General features: G+C 35.2%; 1 protein-coding gene across 1 annotated transcript; it reads left to right on the top strand.

The window, feature by feature from the left end:
- Window positions 1-7,124: 7,124 nt before the first annotated feature.
- On the top strand, window positions 7,125-10,689 carry LOC147556103 (protein GAMETE CELL DEFECTIVE 1, mitochondrial-like). The gene is made up of 3 exons (XM_086663865.1): window positions 7,125-8,001; window positions 9,633-9,822; window positions 10,131-10,689. The coding sequence occupies exons 1-3, from the start codon at window positions 7,274-7,276 to the stop codon at window positions 10,347-10,349; spliced, it is 1,137 nt and encodes a 378-aa protein (XP_086519991.1). The 5' UTR covers window positions 7,125-7,273; the 3' UTR covers window positions 10,350-10,689.
- Window positions 10,690-18,844: the final 8,155 nt, after the last annotated feature.

Here is an 18,844-nt window from a genome sequence, read left to right as displayed (position 1 = left end):
TATTAGTAAATTGGAAAATTTCTAATTCAAATTTTCGGCCTCAAGAGAGGTTGGGGCTGGAGCTGAATTTTAGAGGCTGAGCTGAGACCAATAATTTTAGGTGAAAAAGTGGTTTTTTCGGCCTAAGACAGGCTGGGGTTGGAGATGCTCATAGGCCATATGTAGGGGTGGGAAAAAGGATCATGAATCAGAATCCGCCCACGATCGCCCGAGGCCGACTGAGTCTGTGGATGCGTGAAACTCGGTCCGGAATGTCCCGGTCTGACGAGCTAATAACAAGCCCGAAACCCCCAAAACGGGCTTTTGCCCACCGAACCCATAAAAACTTGGTGGCAAGCTCTGGCTCTACCCAAAAATGTCTTATCTAAATTCATAGCTGAGTCACATACTCGAGTCATACGGCCTGTTAGACTAGAGGTCGTTAGATGGTCAGATTTAGAGTTCAATTTTTTGGTTTTCTAGTATAAAAATGCCTTTTTCACATGTTCCAATCTCTCCACCGCACAAGATCAGATAGAAAAGAGGATTGAGAGAGAGATATGAAGATTAAAAGAACAAAAAAACGAAAACTGTGAGTTGCAGGCTAGTTGTAGATGTGAAAATGAAAAATAATGTCTAGTCTTGCTATTTTTAGGGTTATTTTGCGAAAGGGTCGTATATAAGTACCGGGTGGCGAAAGGGGCATGACCGTTTATTATTTTGCAAAGGGGTCGTGGAGTAGGAATGACCAGTTAAGTTTTAACGTCGTTAAGTTTTAACACCGTTAAATTTTAACACCGTCAAATTCTAATTACATTACTTACAAATTTATGGTTATATTTAAGTAAACTTTATACAATTTTGACACAAATTCGTGAAAGTAACAGGTCTATGACATTTTTGTTTTTTTTGTTGAGAATGGTCTATGACATTGGTTCATCAAAATAAAAAGGTCTATGACATTTACTATTATTTTTCTAGGTTGCTTAGCTACTCCTATTAAGAATAAGAATTTAAGAACTCAGGTAATTTCGAAATTTCCTCTAAATTATTAGTTCAAACAAAATTATCCCATTAAATGGCCAACAAGAGAAATACAGATAAAGTAATTAATCCAATTATCAAAATAAAATAAAAATAAGTAGATCCTAAAAAAAGGAAATATAATATTGCAAACACACACAAATACTTCTTTCTCTTTCTATTGTAAACCAGTGAAAATAGTTAAATAATTACAAATTAATAAAGCAATTAGCTGGTACATTTTTTCTTCTTTCAACCAAAACTTTACTACGTTCGTTTAATTTAGAGAGTGGGAAACTCTTAGGAATTTAAGAAATCTAAAGAAGATAGGTAAACATTAAAAAAAAAAACAATCCAGAAAACCCTAAAGACAAAGTAAAAACTCTAAGATATAAAGTAATAAACCCTAAAATACAAAGTAAAAACTCCCGTTGCACTTACTGATTTCGGTCAAGAAAGATGTCGACTTTTTCTGGAGAAAGAAAATCAAGGTTTAAGCAAGTTCTTTCAATCGGCAACACCTCTTCATTATTTGGTGAAAATCAAAGGTTGAAGAAATAAAAAAGGAAGAAGATGAACTGGATAAGTTGTTTTCCTTTAACACAAATGTGAGATTAGGCAAGTTTTATCAATAGATGTGGAGGAATAGCATCCGTCGGATTTACTTGAGGTAACACCGTTACATCTACATAACGGCGTTAACTTTTCATCCAACGTGAAGTTAAATCCAACATTTATTTTACAGTCAATCCTAGTCCATGACTCCTTTGCAAAATAATAAACGGTCATGTCCCTTTCGCAATACATGGTACTTATGTACGAGTCTTTCGCAAAATAACCCTATTTTTTATCTTCTTTTTCTTTTACATTCATCTTGCATTTAATTTTTTTTCTTAAAGGTAAAGGTATTTATTTATTTTTTTAGATGTGTAACTTCATTTTCATTTCTTCATGCGTTGATGGTGATGATATATTTTGATTTACAGCTTCTTGTTCAGGTTTATATGATTTTCTCATTTTTTTTCTCTCTTTTTGTATCTCTCTCTCTCTCCTTGGATCACTATGTGTATCTTTCTTTTTGTATTTTTCTTTCCATGTATCTCTCTTGCTCTCTATATATATGTATGAAGTTGATGATAAATTATGAAGAGTTTGAAAAGAATTGTCCATAAATATAATTTGGTTTTAAATTTGTCGAAAATGCATAAAGGCGAATGCGTAAATGTCATCTTATGAAACAAAAATTTTGTTGTATACTACATCTTCAGAATGCACATACGTCGTCTAGTATTGTGCGTATGACTTAAACCCATGTGCAGCCTCACATAGACCCCTGTGTACCTCACATATGCTCATGTCTCTACCTGACGTATTCCCATTTCAATTCATGAGATGTGATATTTTCACCCTTTGAACTTGATTTCAACCAAAAAACCTAACAAATCAATCCCCAAACTAACTTTTCAAATTGATTTCAGAAAATTCTCGAGTAATTTTCCTTTTTTAGGTTGATTGCTCATTTGATATGCGAGAATGTAGCATAAATCTCATTACGAGTGATATAGACTCCTCTTAAGAGGTAATCCCAAACCTAGGGGCATGCGTATTTGCAATACCTTTTCCCTTAATGCCAAGCTAAGGGAAAGGGAATCCCAAACTCGTACTCCAAACTCGTACTCCTTTGGGGTTTTTAAGAAGAATGACATTCTTCCTCAGAATGCAATTCCTGACTTATGACTAGATGTTCGAATGCGATCTATAATTTATGTTATCATATGGTTTTATATAAAGAAGACATCTGTTGCAAATCATTGCAAAATACAATCTAACGATTTTCGTGTATAGTTGACATGAAATATAAGTTATAAGGTTTTAGAAATGGAAGAAATGAGTTTATTGTAGGTGGCCAATACGTGGACAACCGTTTTTCTTATATGGACAACTATCTTATGTGGACAACCAAAATAATTAATTTTTTTATATGGACACCCCTTTCTAAGGGGACAACTCTCTATTATTTTCACTCAAGTTCTCTTAGAATTAGATGTATTATTTTAACACCTCCCTCTTTCCTCATAAACCCTAAGTAAGTTTGGTCTTCTTCTACTACTTCATCTTCATCATCAACCAAAACTTCTAGAGAGAGAATTTTTTTGGAGAAGATTATGACATCAAACACAGGGAAGGGAATTGTTGAAGGGATATTCCTAACCAGAAAAATCAGATCTAAAAACCCGTTAAACTTTTAAAACCTAGAAATCAAAAATTTCAAAATCCTATATTTTTTTACAAACAAGTAGAGTTGCTCGTGCTTCGTGAAAAATCGATAAAACACGAGAGATCTTAATTTCTGAGTTTTTGTAAAATAAAAAATCTGACTTGCCAATTTCGTAGATTTCCTACGAAAATTTGGCAAGACAGAAGGAAACTTGTCACGAAAATTTAGCATATTTTCGTAGATTTCTCACGAAATTCTGGGAATTTCTTCTTCACTTCGATTTTTTTGCCTTGAAATTGTTTTGTATTCTTTCAAAACCCATCAATGTAGGGTTTGATTAAAACCCATCTAGGATTTGATAAAAAACAAAGGGAAGTGGTAGAAACTATAGTTCACTAAAAAACAAAGAGAAGTGGTAGAAACTATAGTTTACTAAAAAGTAAGGGGAGTGGAGATTGATGAGTTTTATCTTCTTCATTCATCTACGGCTTGATAAAAAAACAAAAGGAAGTGGTAGAAACTATAGTTTACTTTTAGTAGCAGTACAAGAATAAGAACAAGACTAAGAAGAAGGAAGAAGAAGAAGATGATGAAGAAGACAACTTAGGTTTTCAATTTTGAACTATTATTTTGTTAATGGTCCACAAGTTAGTAACTGTTAGTATTTGAGACTTTATGGAGTTGTCCCCTTATTAAATCAAAGTCAACTAAGTCAAGCATAATTGACTCGCACCGGGCCCGAAAATAGTTGTTCATATAAAAAAAAACAGTTGTCCACGTATTGGCCACCTTATTGTATAGTGTATATGGGTTGGTTCCCTATTTATAGAGAACCAACCCGAAATTGGAACTCCCAACAGTCATATTTGGGAGAACTCAAAAAAATTTAGTCGATTCTAAGAACAACTCCAACCTGTAGGGGTTGAGGCTGAAAATTCAAAATTTCAACCTCAACCCTTTAGGTCCAACCGGTTTCTCTATAAGCTGAGCTTAGACTCAAGCCCAAAGAGAAGTTTGGTTAACTCTAGGTTTATAGTCGACCGAACCCATTTTGGGTGGGTCACATATGACGGTTTGGAGCCCCAATTGTCATATGGTGAGCCAGATTTAGCCGTTGGATCTGTTCCAACAGTCAAATTTGGTAAAATTTGACCGTTGGGGTTCATCCAACGACCCCATTTTGGGTCGAATTTAAAAAAAAAGTTCACAGAAGTTTTTCACACATGCACTAAATCACACACGTTTTTCGCACACCCACAAAATACCACACACGTGTTTAGCACATACAACAGTTTTAGAGCTAAGCCCTTTTACGGTTGGAGTTGATTTTTAAGCTAGAGTTTTTTCATTTAATTATAATAAAAAAAGGTGGATTTTACGCTTAAGTGGATTTCACACATGCTCTAAGAGCATCTCCAACCCCAACCTGTCTAAGGCCGAAAAAACCACTTTTTCACCCAAAATTTTCAACCTCAAAAATTTAGTTCCATCTCTAGTCTCTCTTGAGGCCGAAAATTTGAATTTGAAATTTCCCAATTTACTTAATAAGTTCAATTAAAAAACATTGATTACAACTAATAATTGATTAAAAATTTAAAACTACTTACATACGACTAAACAACTATAGAAAAATTAAAGATAGCTAGAAGGGGTTTCTTATGTCTCGTGGACGACCGGATAAATAAGCGTCTCCCGCTTCCTTAAGCATTCGTGCACCATCTTCGTCGAGAGACCTAGCATCAATCATCGTTAAGTGCATCTCATATTTTCGGTTCTTGTACTCTCTATCTACTTGTAGAGCCTCTTGTTGAACCCGTATAGCTTCCTCCATTGTTGTTGTTCTCCGTTGGGATTCTTCTACTCTATTTTCCCAATATCCCTCATTCAGAGATTTTGAAGCAGTAGAATGTGTGAAATCTTCTCCAACACTTGCATTTGATTTGGCTTGTTTACGGCTAATTGGTCTTTCCTCCGATGGATTGGTACTAGAATCTCTTTTGCCGGATGTTGACTCTCCTAGCATGTCTGTCATCCACTTGTTGTGTCTCATCAAAACTTTGTAAACATGTTAGAATCTACAGCCTTTTGTTTGGTGATTTTTTTTATACATTTCAAGTGTTCTTTTTAACTGAAATAAACAAAATTTATTTTAAGTTTATATAATGAAGTGAAAAGATAGAAATAAAGGAATTAAAAGTTTGAAAAGTTACCCTGTCATAATAGTTTTCCCCGCTTATTGGAACTTTATTTACTAGCCTCAAAGTAGAGATAAAACTTTGACATGCAGAGTTTATCTCACTGAAACGAGATTTGCAACTCCTGAGTGTGTGTTGATACTTCCATTTGTTACTTTTTGTCAAAATACTTTATATTTCTGACAATCGCATCAATTGTGATTTTCAAATAAAAATTAGCAAGTAAGATATCTTCATCTTGCTTGTTCGGTTCCCGTTTAGTTTTGTTTGTTGAAGTCGTCCCTTCTTGCATACAAGAATCATCAATTACTTCATCATCATCAACCCCTAATTAAGCCGGCAGATAAGTAGAAGTAGGAGACAACATTTCCGTAAAACTTTCGCCGTACAATTCATTAGTATATAAGGTATCCTAGAAAGATCAAAATAGAAAATATAGGAAAAATTTGAAAGAGATTAAAGAGAGAAAAAATTGAAAGAGTAAAGAGATAGAAAGATGAGAGTGATGAGATGAATGTGTTCAACCTCTATTTATAGGGATTGGACCCATTTCTAGCCGTTGGATTTGCTCCAACGGCTAGAAAGGACCCCCAACGGTGTCGACTGACACTGGAGGGCCCGACTGAAGCCAAAATTTTGAAATTTTGGTCTCAGCCGAGCCCTTGTTAGATTTGTTCTAAGCCTCTAACCATAGGCTCACGCCAAAGAAAACTGGGTTGGAGTACGAGGCTCAGGCTGACAATTCAAATACCATTTTACCCTCTATCGTTTGACCAAACGGGGGTATTCAACTTTTTGTGGGAAATTTTATAGGCAATGCCCTGTATTGTTATAGGTAATGTTGAAAGGCAATCCCTAATTTAGGGAAAGGCAATGTAGGTTGAGGCAATGCTCCTACCTATGGATAAGTTATCCGCCAGAAATACGTGAAGTTGCCGGCCGATAATCCTGGCCGGCAACATTGGAAATTTTTTTTTCTCTCTTCCTCTTTGATTGTGTTGAACAGTTTCTATTTTTTTGGTTGTTAGATTGAAAATTATATGCTTTTTACCTGTTTAGTCAAGGTGAGATTTGAAGTTATTTGATGATTTGCTCTTGGTTAATGGAATTTGCAGATAAAGAGTTAGAGAGAAAAAATAGGTGAACATCTATCCATGAGGTATTGGTGTTATGAGTGTTCCAAGTGGTGAATCCAGTAATGGGGTTAGAGATCAAATGTCCATCTTGTGATGGTGGTTTTGTTGAAGAAATGGGTAACACAAATGATGAAGATATAGATCTGGGTAATGACATAGCTCTCTCTCTCTTTGGGTTAGGATCTTGCTTGGAATGTTGGGTACTAGTTCTAGTCTCTAGACGCCGTAGATCCGGAAGAGAGGATGTTGGTGATGAAGAACAAGAGGAAATAGTAGAAATATTAGGAGAAGCAACCAAACTAGAGAGAGATCTTAGAATGGTTCGACGAAGAAGGAGAAGCTCAGTTGGAAGAAGAAGAGAGAAGATAAAGAAATACAGATAGTTTTTTTTAACTTACCATCGTTGCCCGAAATTGTCGTCGGCTGGCCCTACCTTGGACGGAAAGGAAGGGGAGGCATTGCTTGTAACAAAATGTAGTCAATTTGATTTGACTAAATCTTGAAGGCAAAATACATTGCCTCTAACGACTATGGGCATTGCCTATAAAACCACCCACTTTTTTTTTTTTGAAAAGCTTTTGCACGTTTAGTTACCCACTTGTAAGAGTAGGTGATAATAACCCAACTCCTTAAATCTTACTGAGATTAGAGTTGCGTCATCTTTCTTCTCTTCTCTAGTACTGATCAGAAAACCCTAAAAAGTTTCATACGTGTGCGATGCGATGATGCAAAATCTCAATCGCATTCTCTCTCGCCTCTCTATTTCTTCAACAATCACTAGATCTCTAAGAGAATCCACACCCAAAGACCTAAAAATCACTTTAAACAGTGTTGAAACACTTCAGATTCCACTTCCATGGCGAAGCTTCTCAACAAAATCCGGCGGTAACGGCGAAAATGAAGGTTCTTGGGGAAAAGGTTGGGGTTCTTCTAGTTCAAACGACAGTAAGTCAGAACCAGTAGGTGGGGCAGCTGATTTCGGTTGGGAGTCAGTATCATCATGGTCGACTGGGTTAACCAAAGAGCATTTCGACGGAGAAGCTATCGGACGGCAGGTCACCGGAGAAATGGTAGCAAGAAGCCCGTCGATCACTCCACCGGAAGATGAAATGGATGAAGTGTCGGAACTGGAAAAGGAGAATAAGAGGAGTAGAGAGTTTGTAGCTGGATGGGGAGATAAAATGAAAGAAGTAAATGTGTTGTTAAAGCAAGTAACAGAACCAGGTGCTAGAGGATCTTACTTAAAGGATTCAGACAAGGCAGAAATGTATAAGCTTCATAAAGAGAATCCTGAAGTTTATACAGTTGAGAAGTTGGCGAAAGATTATCGGATAATGCGACAGAGAGTTCATGCTATTTTGTGGTTGAAGGAGCTTGAGGAAGAAGAAGAGAAGAAACTAGGTCATCCTTTGGATGATTCTATTGAGCTTTTGCTTGATAGTTGTCCTGAGTAAGCCATAAAAATCTCACTTTTCGAATTATTTTTGCTGTTTTCGAACCATTTTATGTTTGACTACATGTTTTAAATATCATCTCCACCCATTATCTGTTTTTTCAGTCTATATTATATTTGAAGTGATTTGATGCAATTAGGGTCTAAGTCTTAGAATAAAAAGATCATACATTCACATGAAAACTGGTTGTCTAGATGAATATTGCATGAAATAGGTTTTTCGTGAAGAGTTAATAGGACACTGAAAATAAGTAACATCGGTGTTTCATTTACTTATAGATTTCGTTTTGGGGTTCTGTTGTTACTTCAAACATTTCGCGTAAGAAGTTAAGAGTAGGCAAATTTTATGTCTAGAGGAATTAAATGGTGCAGTTTACTTGGCATACTGGTGGCTGAATGCTATCAAAGATGACTCTTGTTGGAGTTATCCCAATTGGTTGTAGGGGATAGTGATCAAATTATAAGTTTGTGAGGGAAACCTTCTTGAGCTAGCTTGTGAGGTAACTGCACATGAAATGGTATCAAAGTCCAAGTTTAATTGTAGTCTTTTACGCCCTATTATGGGAGCGAAGTATTTTCTTCCAAATCCCTATGAGCGAGATTTCCATACTGCTTATGGGTGGGAGGGGTCTGTTAAAAGTGTGACAGGAAGCTTCACTTCTTAAGCTTGCTTTCGGTGTAAAAGAGGGCCAAGACCACCTCGGGTAAAGATGCCCAAGACACCCCAATAAGGATGTCTCTAATGAGGACCACCCTGGGGTTGGCTACTTATTACGAGTTTTTATTTTTATTATGTGTGGTGGAGGGGGGGGGGGGGGGGGGTGGGGAGACCGCTTGGTATGAGATATGCTCAACACACCGCAGTAAGGATAATCTTGATCAGGACCTCAATGGGGTTGGTTGGCCACTTATTAGGAGTTTTTACTATTTGTGCAACTCTTATTTAGTTATTCACTATTACCCATATGGATATCGTATTTTGGATTCGAATTTAGAGCTTAATGTTATAGTTTATTTTGATCATGGTAGAGAAATGTAGTGATGTCTTCAGATTAAATTTTGTTTATTTTAAAGATTGTAAACCTTTGTTGATGCTTCCTCGAATGTGTTTACATCACACAAGGATGTCTAATTGTAAGTCTTTGGAATTGTTTTTGTCTTGTAATTTGTCTGTACAAGCAAAGGAGATGATATCATCTTGACTCTTTTCCATCGAAAATGATTATTCATGTACTTGTGTGGAAATGTGTTTCATTACACTACGTAAATTATGTTCGTAACATCAGGTACCGCATTCACGATTCACCACATGCCTGAGGAATGGGCAAATAGACTTAGGTTGCTAAAATAAAAGGCAAGAGTTATGAAATACAACATAAGTTATGCTGGCATATTACGTTGTGTTTACGAACTGCACAAATGCCAGTTTCTCACAGCAGTGATGGAATTCAAGAAGCGTTCAGAGTGTATACTTGGTTCATTTATAATTTCAAATGTTTCAAGTGTACAATTAAGAGTTGTTAAGAGTCTTGTACAGTTGTACTATGCATTTACATGTTATTTAGGTTCATAATGAATATTATTATTTGAAGCTTCTAATCAAGTGTTTAACCTGTTTCCTCTTTCAGGTTTTTCAATTCCCATGATAGGGAATTTCATGTGGCCTCCCTTCCTTACAAACCTGATTTCAAGGTAATGCCTGAAGGCTGGGATGGCACTACCAGAGATCCTGATGAAGTGCACTACGAAATATCTATGAAGGAGGATGAAATGCTGTACCAAGAATTTGTTCAAAGAATGAACTTTAACAAGAAAAAGGTAAGCTCAGTCTCCCCTTCCTATTGTGTATTTAAAAGCCCAAAGTTAATCTGGAATTACCTGTTGGGGCAAACACAGTGGTGAAGTTAGTTAAAAACGAAAAATTACTGACCGTGTTCCTTTACTTATTTCGTAGGCGAGTCGTAATTTGATCCTTTTGATGTCTTGGTTATATTGCATGTTTTGATATCTATGATGCATATTGTGCTAGTGCAAACACATACACATCTGTGTTTTACTTACTAAAATGAGAATTTTGGAAAAATTAAACCATAACTATGGGCTTTGAATTTGTTTTTTTCTTGCAGATGGCCGGAGAGGTGAAATGCCACAAATATAGCAGGAGGAGGTCCACAGAAGGATGGAACTTCACAGTCGAGAAATTGGGAGCCCGTGGAAAACGTGGAGGAGGCGGTGGATGGAAATTCGTTAGCTTGCCGGATGGATCTAGCCGAGAGCTGAATGAAATGGAGAAGATGTATGTGAAGAGAGAAACCGTCAAACGTCGGCGTAAGATCCTCCCTTGAGCAATGGCAACTTCAATGATGATGATGATGATATCGTAAGAGATTCAGAAAATTGCTGTTTCCATCTCTTACCCAAGGTCACTTCTTGTTTTTTCTCTTTTTGACAGAGATCACTTCTTCTTGCACTGATCATATTGTTCTTGGATTTTTTTCTTCTTTCATTTCGTAGTTAAGAGCAGTTAAAGATCAGTCTTACTGAATAATGCAAATTCGGAAAAGGAAAATGAGTTTTGAACTAAAACAGGATTTCATAAGTTGTGTAGTTATATGTTTTGTGGGATAGAAAAATTGAAGTGGTGATTATCATCTGTTAAGTTAATAAATTGCAGGTTCATTTAAACATTTCATTTATGTAACTTTCATGATTTTCTATAGACAAGCCAAAGATTTGTATTGAACTTATTTCCGAGGTATGCTGGCGGACTGGAACCCCAATAAATGCAACAAAGATGTACGCAACTACGGTGTAATAGGGCAACACCTCAACGGCTTGTGTATTTCAGAATCGGGAAGTTGAGCTATAGGTTCTATGATTGATCACGGATGTAAACGGGGCAGGTCACTCCCTTCCCATTTCTGTCCCATGAGTAATCAGGGTGGGGGGGTTGGATACGAGATTTAGTATAGATACAAGATTTTGCCCGTAGATCACTATCAAAAAATGCTGGAGAAGATCGACGTTCAAGAAAGCTAGAGATCATTGTTGAGAAATCTAGAGAACATAGAGAGGCGGAGAAAAGACGCGAAGAAGAGGCAAAGAGATGCCTCAGGGGTTTTAGGGTGAAGACTAGAGGCCTAAGGGGTTTTAGGGTGAAGACTGAAGTGAAAAAGTCTGAGAATATCGGAGAGAGGGAGGTGACAGGAGACTGGAAGAGACTTTCGTTCTTACGTCTGCGCGGCTATTCTGGCCAATACCATGGACAAATAAACTGTGCAGGTAACGCGGGTACAATCGTGTACTCAAAAGAGTACGGGATGGTGTTCGACTTACAGCTACCTACACCCGAGCCTATCTGTTGAATACATTTGGGAGGGGCCGATTATGCCCGACCTACCTACACCCGAGCCCGTCTGCTGAATTCATTCGGGACTGGCGGGTTATGCCCAGTTCTGGGTAGTGGGCAGATACATAAATATATCGCGCTCTGGGAACCAGTGGGCAGGTTTGGCCCGAGACTTACATTCCTTTAACCTTCATACTTGGCTAAATCTTTTTTTTTTTCAATGGATCCATGAGCCGATAAGAATATAAACATCAAGTACCTTAATTTGGGTTATTCTATTTGCTGGTGGAGTCATCTTGTTTTCGACAATTCAAACAAAATAAAGGAGAGGGTTACTGTGAGTGATAAGCAAGCAAGAAAGCAGGACCAGATAAAGTTGATGATGTTACAAGTAATTATTTAACTAAGAAGTAGAAGAACGTACGCAATGACAAAATTTAATGGTAGCCAAAGAAACCAGCCTACCCTAAAGTCACAAGACTATGACTCCACCTCTTATTCTTATTTCAAAGGCGGGCCAGAGATTAGGAACCTTATAATAGACTCTTTTCTGTTTACACTTAATAACTGATAAAGTGTAATTAGGTCGGACTCAGGTGGCCATTGGTACTTCCGGTTTGGGCTCGGGTGTTCCAGGTAGTAATTTAAAGATCGATGGACCTGATGGACGGGCCTGGGCTGGGGAGGATCGGGTAGCAGGTACCCACGCCCATCAGATAAAGAGAGTTCATTTGGACATAGACAAAAACTTCACATATACATCATCATAGATCTCTAATAAAACACATATATATGTGATCAAATATAATATATTGAGAGACAAAGATAAGAAGATAAAATAGAAAATTATATAGTCCAATCATCATCTTCTTCTTACATATATATAAACAAAAACAATAATGTTTGCCTAACTGACAAGAGATGTCATGGAAGGCCAAGATTTGTTTGAGGGGAGAGAGAGAGCATCCTTTTTGAAAGGTAAGCCCTTTGGAAGAAAGGGAAAGTATTCGTGGAACATCCAAAGTATGAACTTAATAGCATAATAAATCCATTATTAATACAAAATAGGTCAGAAGTCCTAAAAAAATTACAAAATTTAAAATGTACCAAACAAATTATTTTTGCATGACATCGATATCTTATTGCATTAAACAAAACATAAATGACCTTATACATTTAAGTTTACGCAATTTGGTTTATGTTGATTCTTACACTTATCTACACATTTACATAACAATCAACACATTACATTGTTGCTACATTTGTGTATTTGTACAAGTACAAAACAAATATTCAAAAAGAATTGATTTTTTTTTACCTAATTTATATTGAGTTTAGACCTTCAAATCAAGTATCTTTTATTTTGGACTTTTCGCCCACGGACTGGAAAGAAAGGTGTGCAAGCCAACCAAATAATAATTAGCGTTGCGGGCTTGTAAAGTCCGTTTTAAGCTTCAGGCGAGTTCATTAGCCCATTGGACTCATATCAGACCGCGAGCATCGGGCAACATCATTTTTAATTATAGACGTGTCGATTTTTTGATAAAGATGAAATTACTCCTAACAGACATGAAGTTCTAGTACACTTGGAAGGAAGAAATTCTTTAGGGGAGTTTGCTTTTTAACATTCATCCGAGGATGATGCATTTGAATATTTCACATCTGATTCTTCTCCAATGACATCTTAGTAATCTTTATAATAAAACAGAAGGAAAAAACAATGATTGAAACAAACATCTTTTCTTAATAAAGGATACTGTCTAGAAGTCCTTCTGAAAATTTAAAATACAGTCTTTCTTACAAATAAAATAACTTATTTTAAAAAAATGTGTCCTTCTTAAAAATAAAATAGTTAATTTAATAAAAAAGGAAACAAAAAAAATTGCAAAAGTTAAAAAAAAGGAAATTGAAACCTCCTTCTCTCAATAAAATAATTATAAAAAAAAATGAACAAAAATAAACAACAGGAAGAATACCAAAAATTTAGGGTATACAGAATATAACAATAATAAATATGGAAAGTCGGGTAACATGTTTGGGGATAGCGCCTAGAGCAATACTATGGAACACCTATAAAAACATTGGTTTAAAATTTCGTCAAATTTGATTGATACAACTGTTGTGCCCTAGGCTAACAACTAGTAATTCAGTTGGTAAGTGCATATACTCCGCAGTGCTGAGGTTCCATGTTTGATCTCATGGAAGTGCAAATCCAGGAATATTGAATTTGGATATAAATAAAGTAATTTTGTGGGCTTTAGGCTCTTTCATTATCAGTATAACTTACGCAGTTATCGTGCTTATCACATCTTCATATGTATCAATGTCTTGTTATGACTAACATACATCGTAGTCGACTCAAAAAAAAAAGTGTCAGTGTCCTAGAAAACCAGATATACCCTAATCTTTACTCAGATGTATTGTTAGTTGCACATAGATAGTCATAAATTGGCAAAGATCATATTTAACAAATGTTGAATCGGATCACAGTCCTATAACAAGATTATGTTTTATTATAACCACAACATAATCCGATAAAATAAAATAATAATGTTTTTTTTTTTAGCAGTGGACTCCTTTATTGGTGCTTTTGGGAGGCATTTTAGGTGTCATGCAAATTAAAAGGAGGCGGTATATCCTTACATACATCAATCACCACACGGGAATGGACATTGGTGGGGAGTTCCGTGTCACATAAGATACCATTGAAAAAGACTCATTGGTCATTGGTTTAGCTTTTACCCACCCAATTTTTCTTTTTTGGGGTCGGTCCCAAATGCCCATCACATTAACACTACAACCACCTTGCCTCTTTCTACTTCTTCATCCTCTGTCTCTTTAATTCAAAAGTTCTTTCAGAAAATAATATAAAATACTGTATATAATATATATCATATGTTGAAATCTATAATTTTTTTTTCAAAAATCTATAATTTTTTCTAAAAAATGTTTTTCACGAAAATCATTTTTTCCTTTAAAAACCGTTTTTTTTCCAAATTCAATTTTTTCGACAAATGTTTTTTTTTTGGAAAAATATTCTTCTCCAAATAACTTTTTTTTTTTGAAATCCGATTTTTCCCCGAAAACATAATTTTTCTTCTCCAAACTCGATTTTTTTTCTCGAAAACTGTTTTTTAGGTAACTGAAATTTTCTGAATTTTTTTTACTTTATGAAGACTATTTTTTCCGAATTATTTTTTTCTAGAAAAAACGGTTTTCGAGAAAAAATGATTTTCATGAAATCTCAGTTATTGAAAAAACTGGTTTTCGAAAAAAAAATCATTTCGGGATTTTTTTTTCTGGAAAAGCGACTTTCGGGGAAATACGAAAAAAAATGGAAAAACGGTTCTCGAAAAAAAAAATTATGAAGAAAACGGAGGGTTCTCATATGAAACGATATTTGAAAAAACGAGTCCCGAGAACAAGGTTTCTTCAATATTTTTTAAAAGATGCATTTAAAAATACTCAAATAATAATAATAAATCATAGGATTCTTATTAGTTGCCAAACAAACCAAAAAATATTACTTAGATTCATGAATTCGAAGGACTCATGAATCCGCGAATTCATGATTCCGTCATCCAAACACACCATTAGTTTTTGTTATTATAGGTTAGTAGAAAATTATCTTATTTAATAGATTTAAATTGTTTCAAAAACTTTGTGTTTTCATATTCAATCAATTCAATCATTTGATAGTTCAATATTATTTCGAAATCTTTATCTGCGGTTCGAGAAATTCTATCAATTTTGAATCTATTATCGTCTTTTTAATTTTGTTTTCCATTTTTTATTGCGTCTCTCTCTCTCTCTCCCTCTTCCTTTTTTTTTGTGAAGATCTTTACCAAACACTAATAAGGAAGAGAAGAACCATTAATGGATTGGAGGCCAAAGAACCTTCAGAGGACAAATGATCACGTGTTATTTAGTGAACAAGTCAACAATCTACATAATAGATGGGACAAACGACAAAATGATGGTTCCTTGAACATGATGTTGAGTAAAATCACAATCAATCTCTTTGTATTTGGTGCATTCATGAAAGACTCAATTATATATTTTTCCGTTCTTATAATTGAAAATAATTAATTTATTAAGAAAATTAGTTATACCAATGAACTAGGTACTGGAAATTTGTGATTTCACCGTTAACATGAACGAAGTATTGAGATAATATTGTCGCTTAATGCACAATTCTCATTAACATCATCAAAATTTTAAGTTTTACACTAACAGTGGCAGTTTGTATATCGTAACTATCACCACCAAAAATATTTTGGGCGCTATAGGTAACATAAGAACCCTTTAATACAAGTTAATAAATGACAGATTCAGAACTTGTAACTTTTAAACATTTAAAGTAGATGTATATTCAACTGGCCAAACAGTTGTTCATGTGACGTATATGATGTTAGAGAACCCCTCTATGGACATACCTTTTTTCACTTAGTTGTTAGTGTAATAAATGATAGAAAGAGAATCTTTCATTCTGGAATCTTGAATCATTGAATAATAAGAATCTATTTCGTGTCCCTGACGATAGAATCATGAAGAGAATTATTGTTATCCATGCATTGGACACAAAATGGATGGAAAGCGACATTTTCTTTTGTTATTTTCAATTTGATATATACACGTAGAAATGGACCAATTCGTAACTCTAATTATTTTGTTAACTGATTCTACTTTTCTTTTTTTAATTTTGTTTTTATCTTTTAACCAAAAAAAAAAGATTCTACTACCTTTTCTTTTTGTCGCGGTTTTGGGAATAAAGTAAAGTCTCCGGGGCATAAAGACTTAGTCAATGAAGATTGACTTATGGGACATATTTAGTTTTAGTCTAAAAATTGACTTAAATGATTTTAGCTCCTTAATCTTCATATCCTCTCTCTTTCTTTCTTCATCTCTCCCGCTTGCTGTTTTCTCTCTTTCTCTCTCTAAGTCGCACTTTCCCTTTCTTGCTCACTTTTTCACAACAATCTAGGTTTAAAATACCTAGCAGGAATGTAATCACTTTAGTGAAGATTTTGCTATCATTCAAAAAAAATTTAGGGTTCTAAGGAGAACCAATTCTACCCATCCGAGATTTTCTAAGTGAATATTTCTTTAGCCCTACAATTAGTTTGAATCATTTTCATTCTCACTTTTAGTCCCACTCTCTTGGATACGGATATTGTTTTTCCATAGAAACCCTTTTTAGGGTTATCCAAATTTTTGTAGTTAATCAGTTATGAAGCATCAATCTCCTTAACCTAGATTCTTTTTTGGTGCAGATCTAATGTTGGAATAGTATACTTCTATGGTTAAGGGAGGAATAGTAGATCTTCTAGCTGAGATGGTGATTTAGGGTTTGACTTTGGGAAAGATTTTGTAGAGAGAGAATATAAAGGTTTTATGGTTAGACAGAAAAAAAAAAAGAGTTGTTCTTCATGCAATAAGCAACCGAGAGAAAGAGAGAATAAAAGAGATAGAGAAACATAAGAGAGGAGGGAGAGAGAAGATGAAGATTAGGGGGCAATGTTTATTGATTAAGTCTTTATGCCCCGGAGATTTTTCTTTATTCCCCAAAGCCGCGGCCTTTTTTTTGTTGAGAGGTTAACTAATTCTACTTGGAGACATGATTTAGAAGCCCAACTTTTGACATAAATGTGAACCCTTAGCGGATGAATATTGTCCAGGTCTCAAGCTTGGATGCCATATGTTTCTTAATATATTCCAACACGTATAGAAACCCAAAGTAATCTTTTACCTAAGAAAAGTAAAAGAGAGAGAGAAGAATGAAATGTTATAATTTTGGAGGTCATAAAATTTATAAACTATTAACCCAAGGAAAAAAACATTCCGATTAGGATCTGATTCCTCTGCTGGGTTTCTGTGAACCAATTTTCTAATCTTAAAAAGTGTCAGTCAAAGCGAAAATACAATTTCAAGAAATAGTTCAGTAAGGTTTGTCGACAATTTTTTTCTGTGAAGATCATCCAATTTGATCATTATGTTGGGATAATCCTACATTAGGTGTAGAAAGGGCAGGGGTGAGCTTATAAGAGTATGAAAAGCCTTACCTCATGAGCTTAGCTCTTAGGGTGAGAGGGGCTCAAAATCACCCAACACTGGTATTAGAGTCCAAGTATAACAAGTCTCGGCCTATTCAGTATTGAAGTTAAGAGCAATGTGTGAGCCTCATACTTCTCAACTTTCTCGAAGTTTTAAACGGTTTGATCTTCAAGAAAAACACAATGATCTGAAGCCGTCTTGTGATACGCTTAATCTTTCATAAACGATTCTAAATTTTTTACCATTGTTTTGGTGCTTGTTTCAACCCATATAAACTCATCTCTAACTTACAAACCAACTGTTTCTTACTTTAACTTCAAACGCCATTGGTTGTTCCATATAACATATTCCTCCAAGTCACCAAACACCCGCTTATTTTTAAGAATTTTCTTATCCTTGAGTTTTTCAACCAATTTAAATGTGTTTTTCTTATGCAATGATTCAATCTCATCTTGCATAGTTTTCAATCATTCCTTCTTGTCTACATCATATAGAGCTTCTTCATACGTTGTTGTTTTTCACCATTTGCAATCATCACATACTCGTGTGGAGGATACTTGATAGATGCCATTTTCTCTCTGGTCGATCTTCTCAATTCAACTGGTGGTTCTTGATGAACTTCCTTTACCTGTTCAACATCATCACTTACCTGCTCAACATCATCACCCATAGGAAAATCTTCCTCCAACTCACCAAACATCCACTTATTTGTAAGAATTTTCTTATCCTTAAGTTTTTCAACCAACCTAAATGTGTTTTCTTTATGCAAGGATTCAATCTCATCTTGCATAGTTTTCAACCATTCCTTCTTGTGTACATCATCTAGAGCTTCTTCATACGTTGTGGTTTTCCACCATCTGCACATATTCGTGTGGAGGATACTTGGTAGATGACATTTTCTCTCTAGTCGATCTTCTCAATTCAACTGGTTGTTCTTGATGAACTTCCTTTACCTGTTCAACATCATCACCCATAGGAACATCTTCATGAGTTTCATCTTCATGATTTTGTTCTTCACCTGCATTTATCATGCATAACCTTAGAAAAGACATTTTGATCTAGATCAATAAGATCATCACTATGAGGCTCATGCTTATCAATTTTTCCGAAGTCTTTAACAAATAATCCAAGTAACTTGTTCAAGATAAAAGTTGTGAAACAGATCAGAGACAAAATTAAGGATCATTTAACGTGACAAAAACCCCTAGGACAGTAAAATATAAAAAAACCACGGGACCCACTATAGAAAACTTCCAAGACCAATAAGCTCCTCGGCATCTTGGGTTTTCTAGTCAATATCAAACGAAAGAAAAATACCAGATCTGATTAAACAAAAAATAACAGACCCTTACGTTTATATATCATTTTTAGTGAAAAACCTAAGCTTTTATTATTTTTTTCACTCTAAGTTTCTTCACCTTTAAAAAAGTATATATT

Source organism: Eschscholzia californica, unplaced genomic scaffold (genome assembly GCF_041429995.1).
Source record: "Eschscholzia californica isolate CP2 unplaced genomic scaffold, dmEscCali1.0.p SCAF_2, whole genome shotgun sequence".
Classification (NCBI taxonomy): domain Eukaryota; kingdom Viridiplantae; phylum Streptophyta; class Magnoliopsida; order Ranunculales; family Papaveraceae; genus Eschscholzia; species Eschscholzia californica.
This window is presented reverse-complemented; position numbering and strand designations above follow the sequence as displayed.

Excerpts from the sequence above, each read along its gene's own strand:
- LOC147556103 (XM_086663865.1), top strand. The coding sequence starts at position 7,274 with ATGATGCAAAATCTCAATCGCATTCTCTCTCGCCTCTCTATTTCTTCA. Across the intron at positions 8,002-9,632 it reads TTGCTTGATAGTTGTCCTGA|GTTTTTCAATTCCCATGATA; the intron begins GTAAGCCATAAA and ends TTCCTCTTTCAG. Across the intron at positions 9,823-10,130 it reads TGAACTTTAACAAGAAAAAG|ATGGCCGGAGAGGTGAAATG; the intron begins GTAAGCTCAGTC and ends TTTTTCTTGCAG.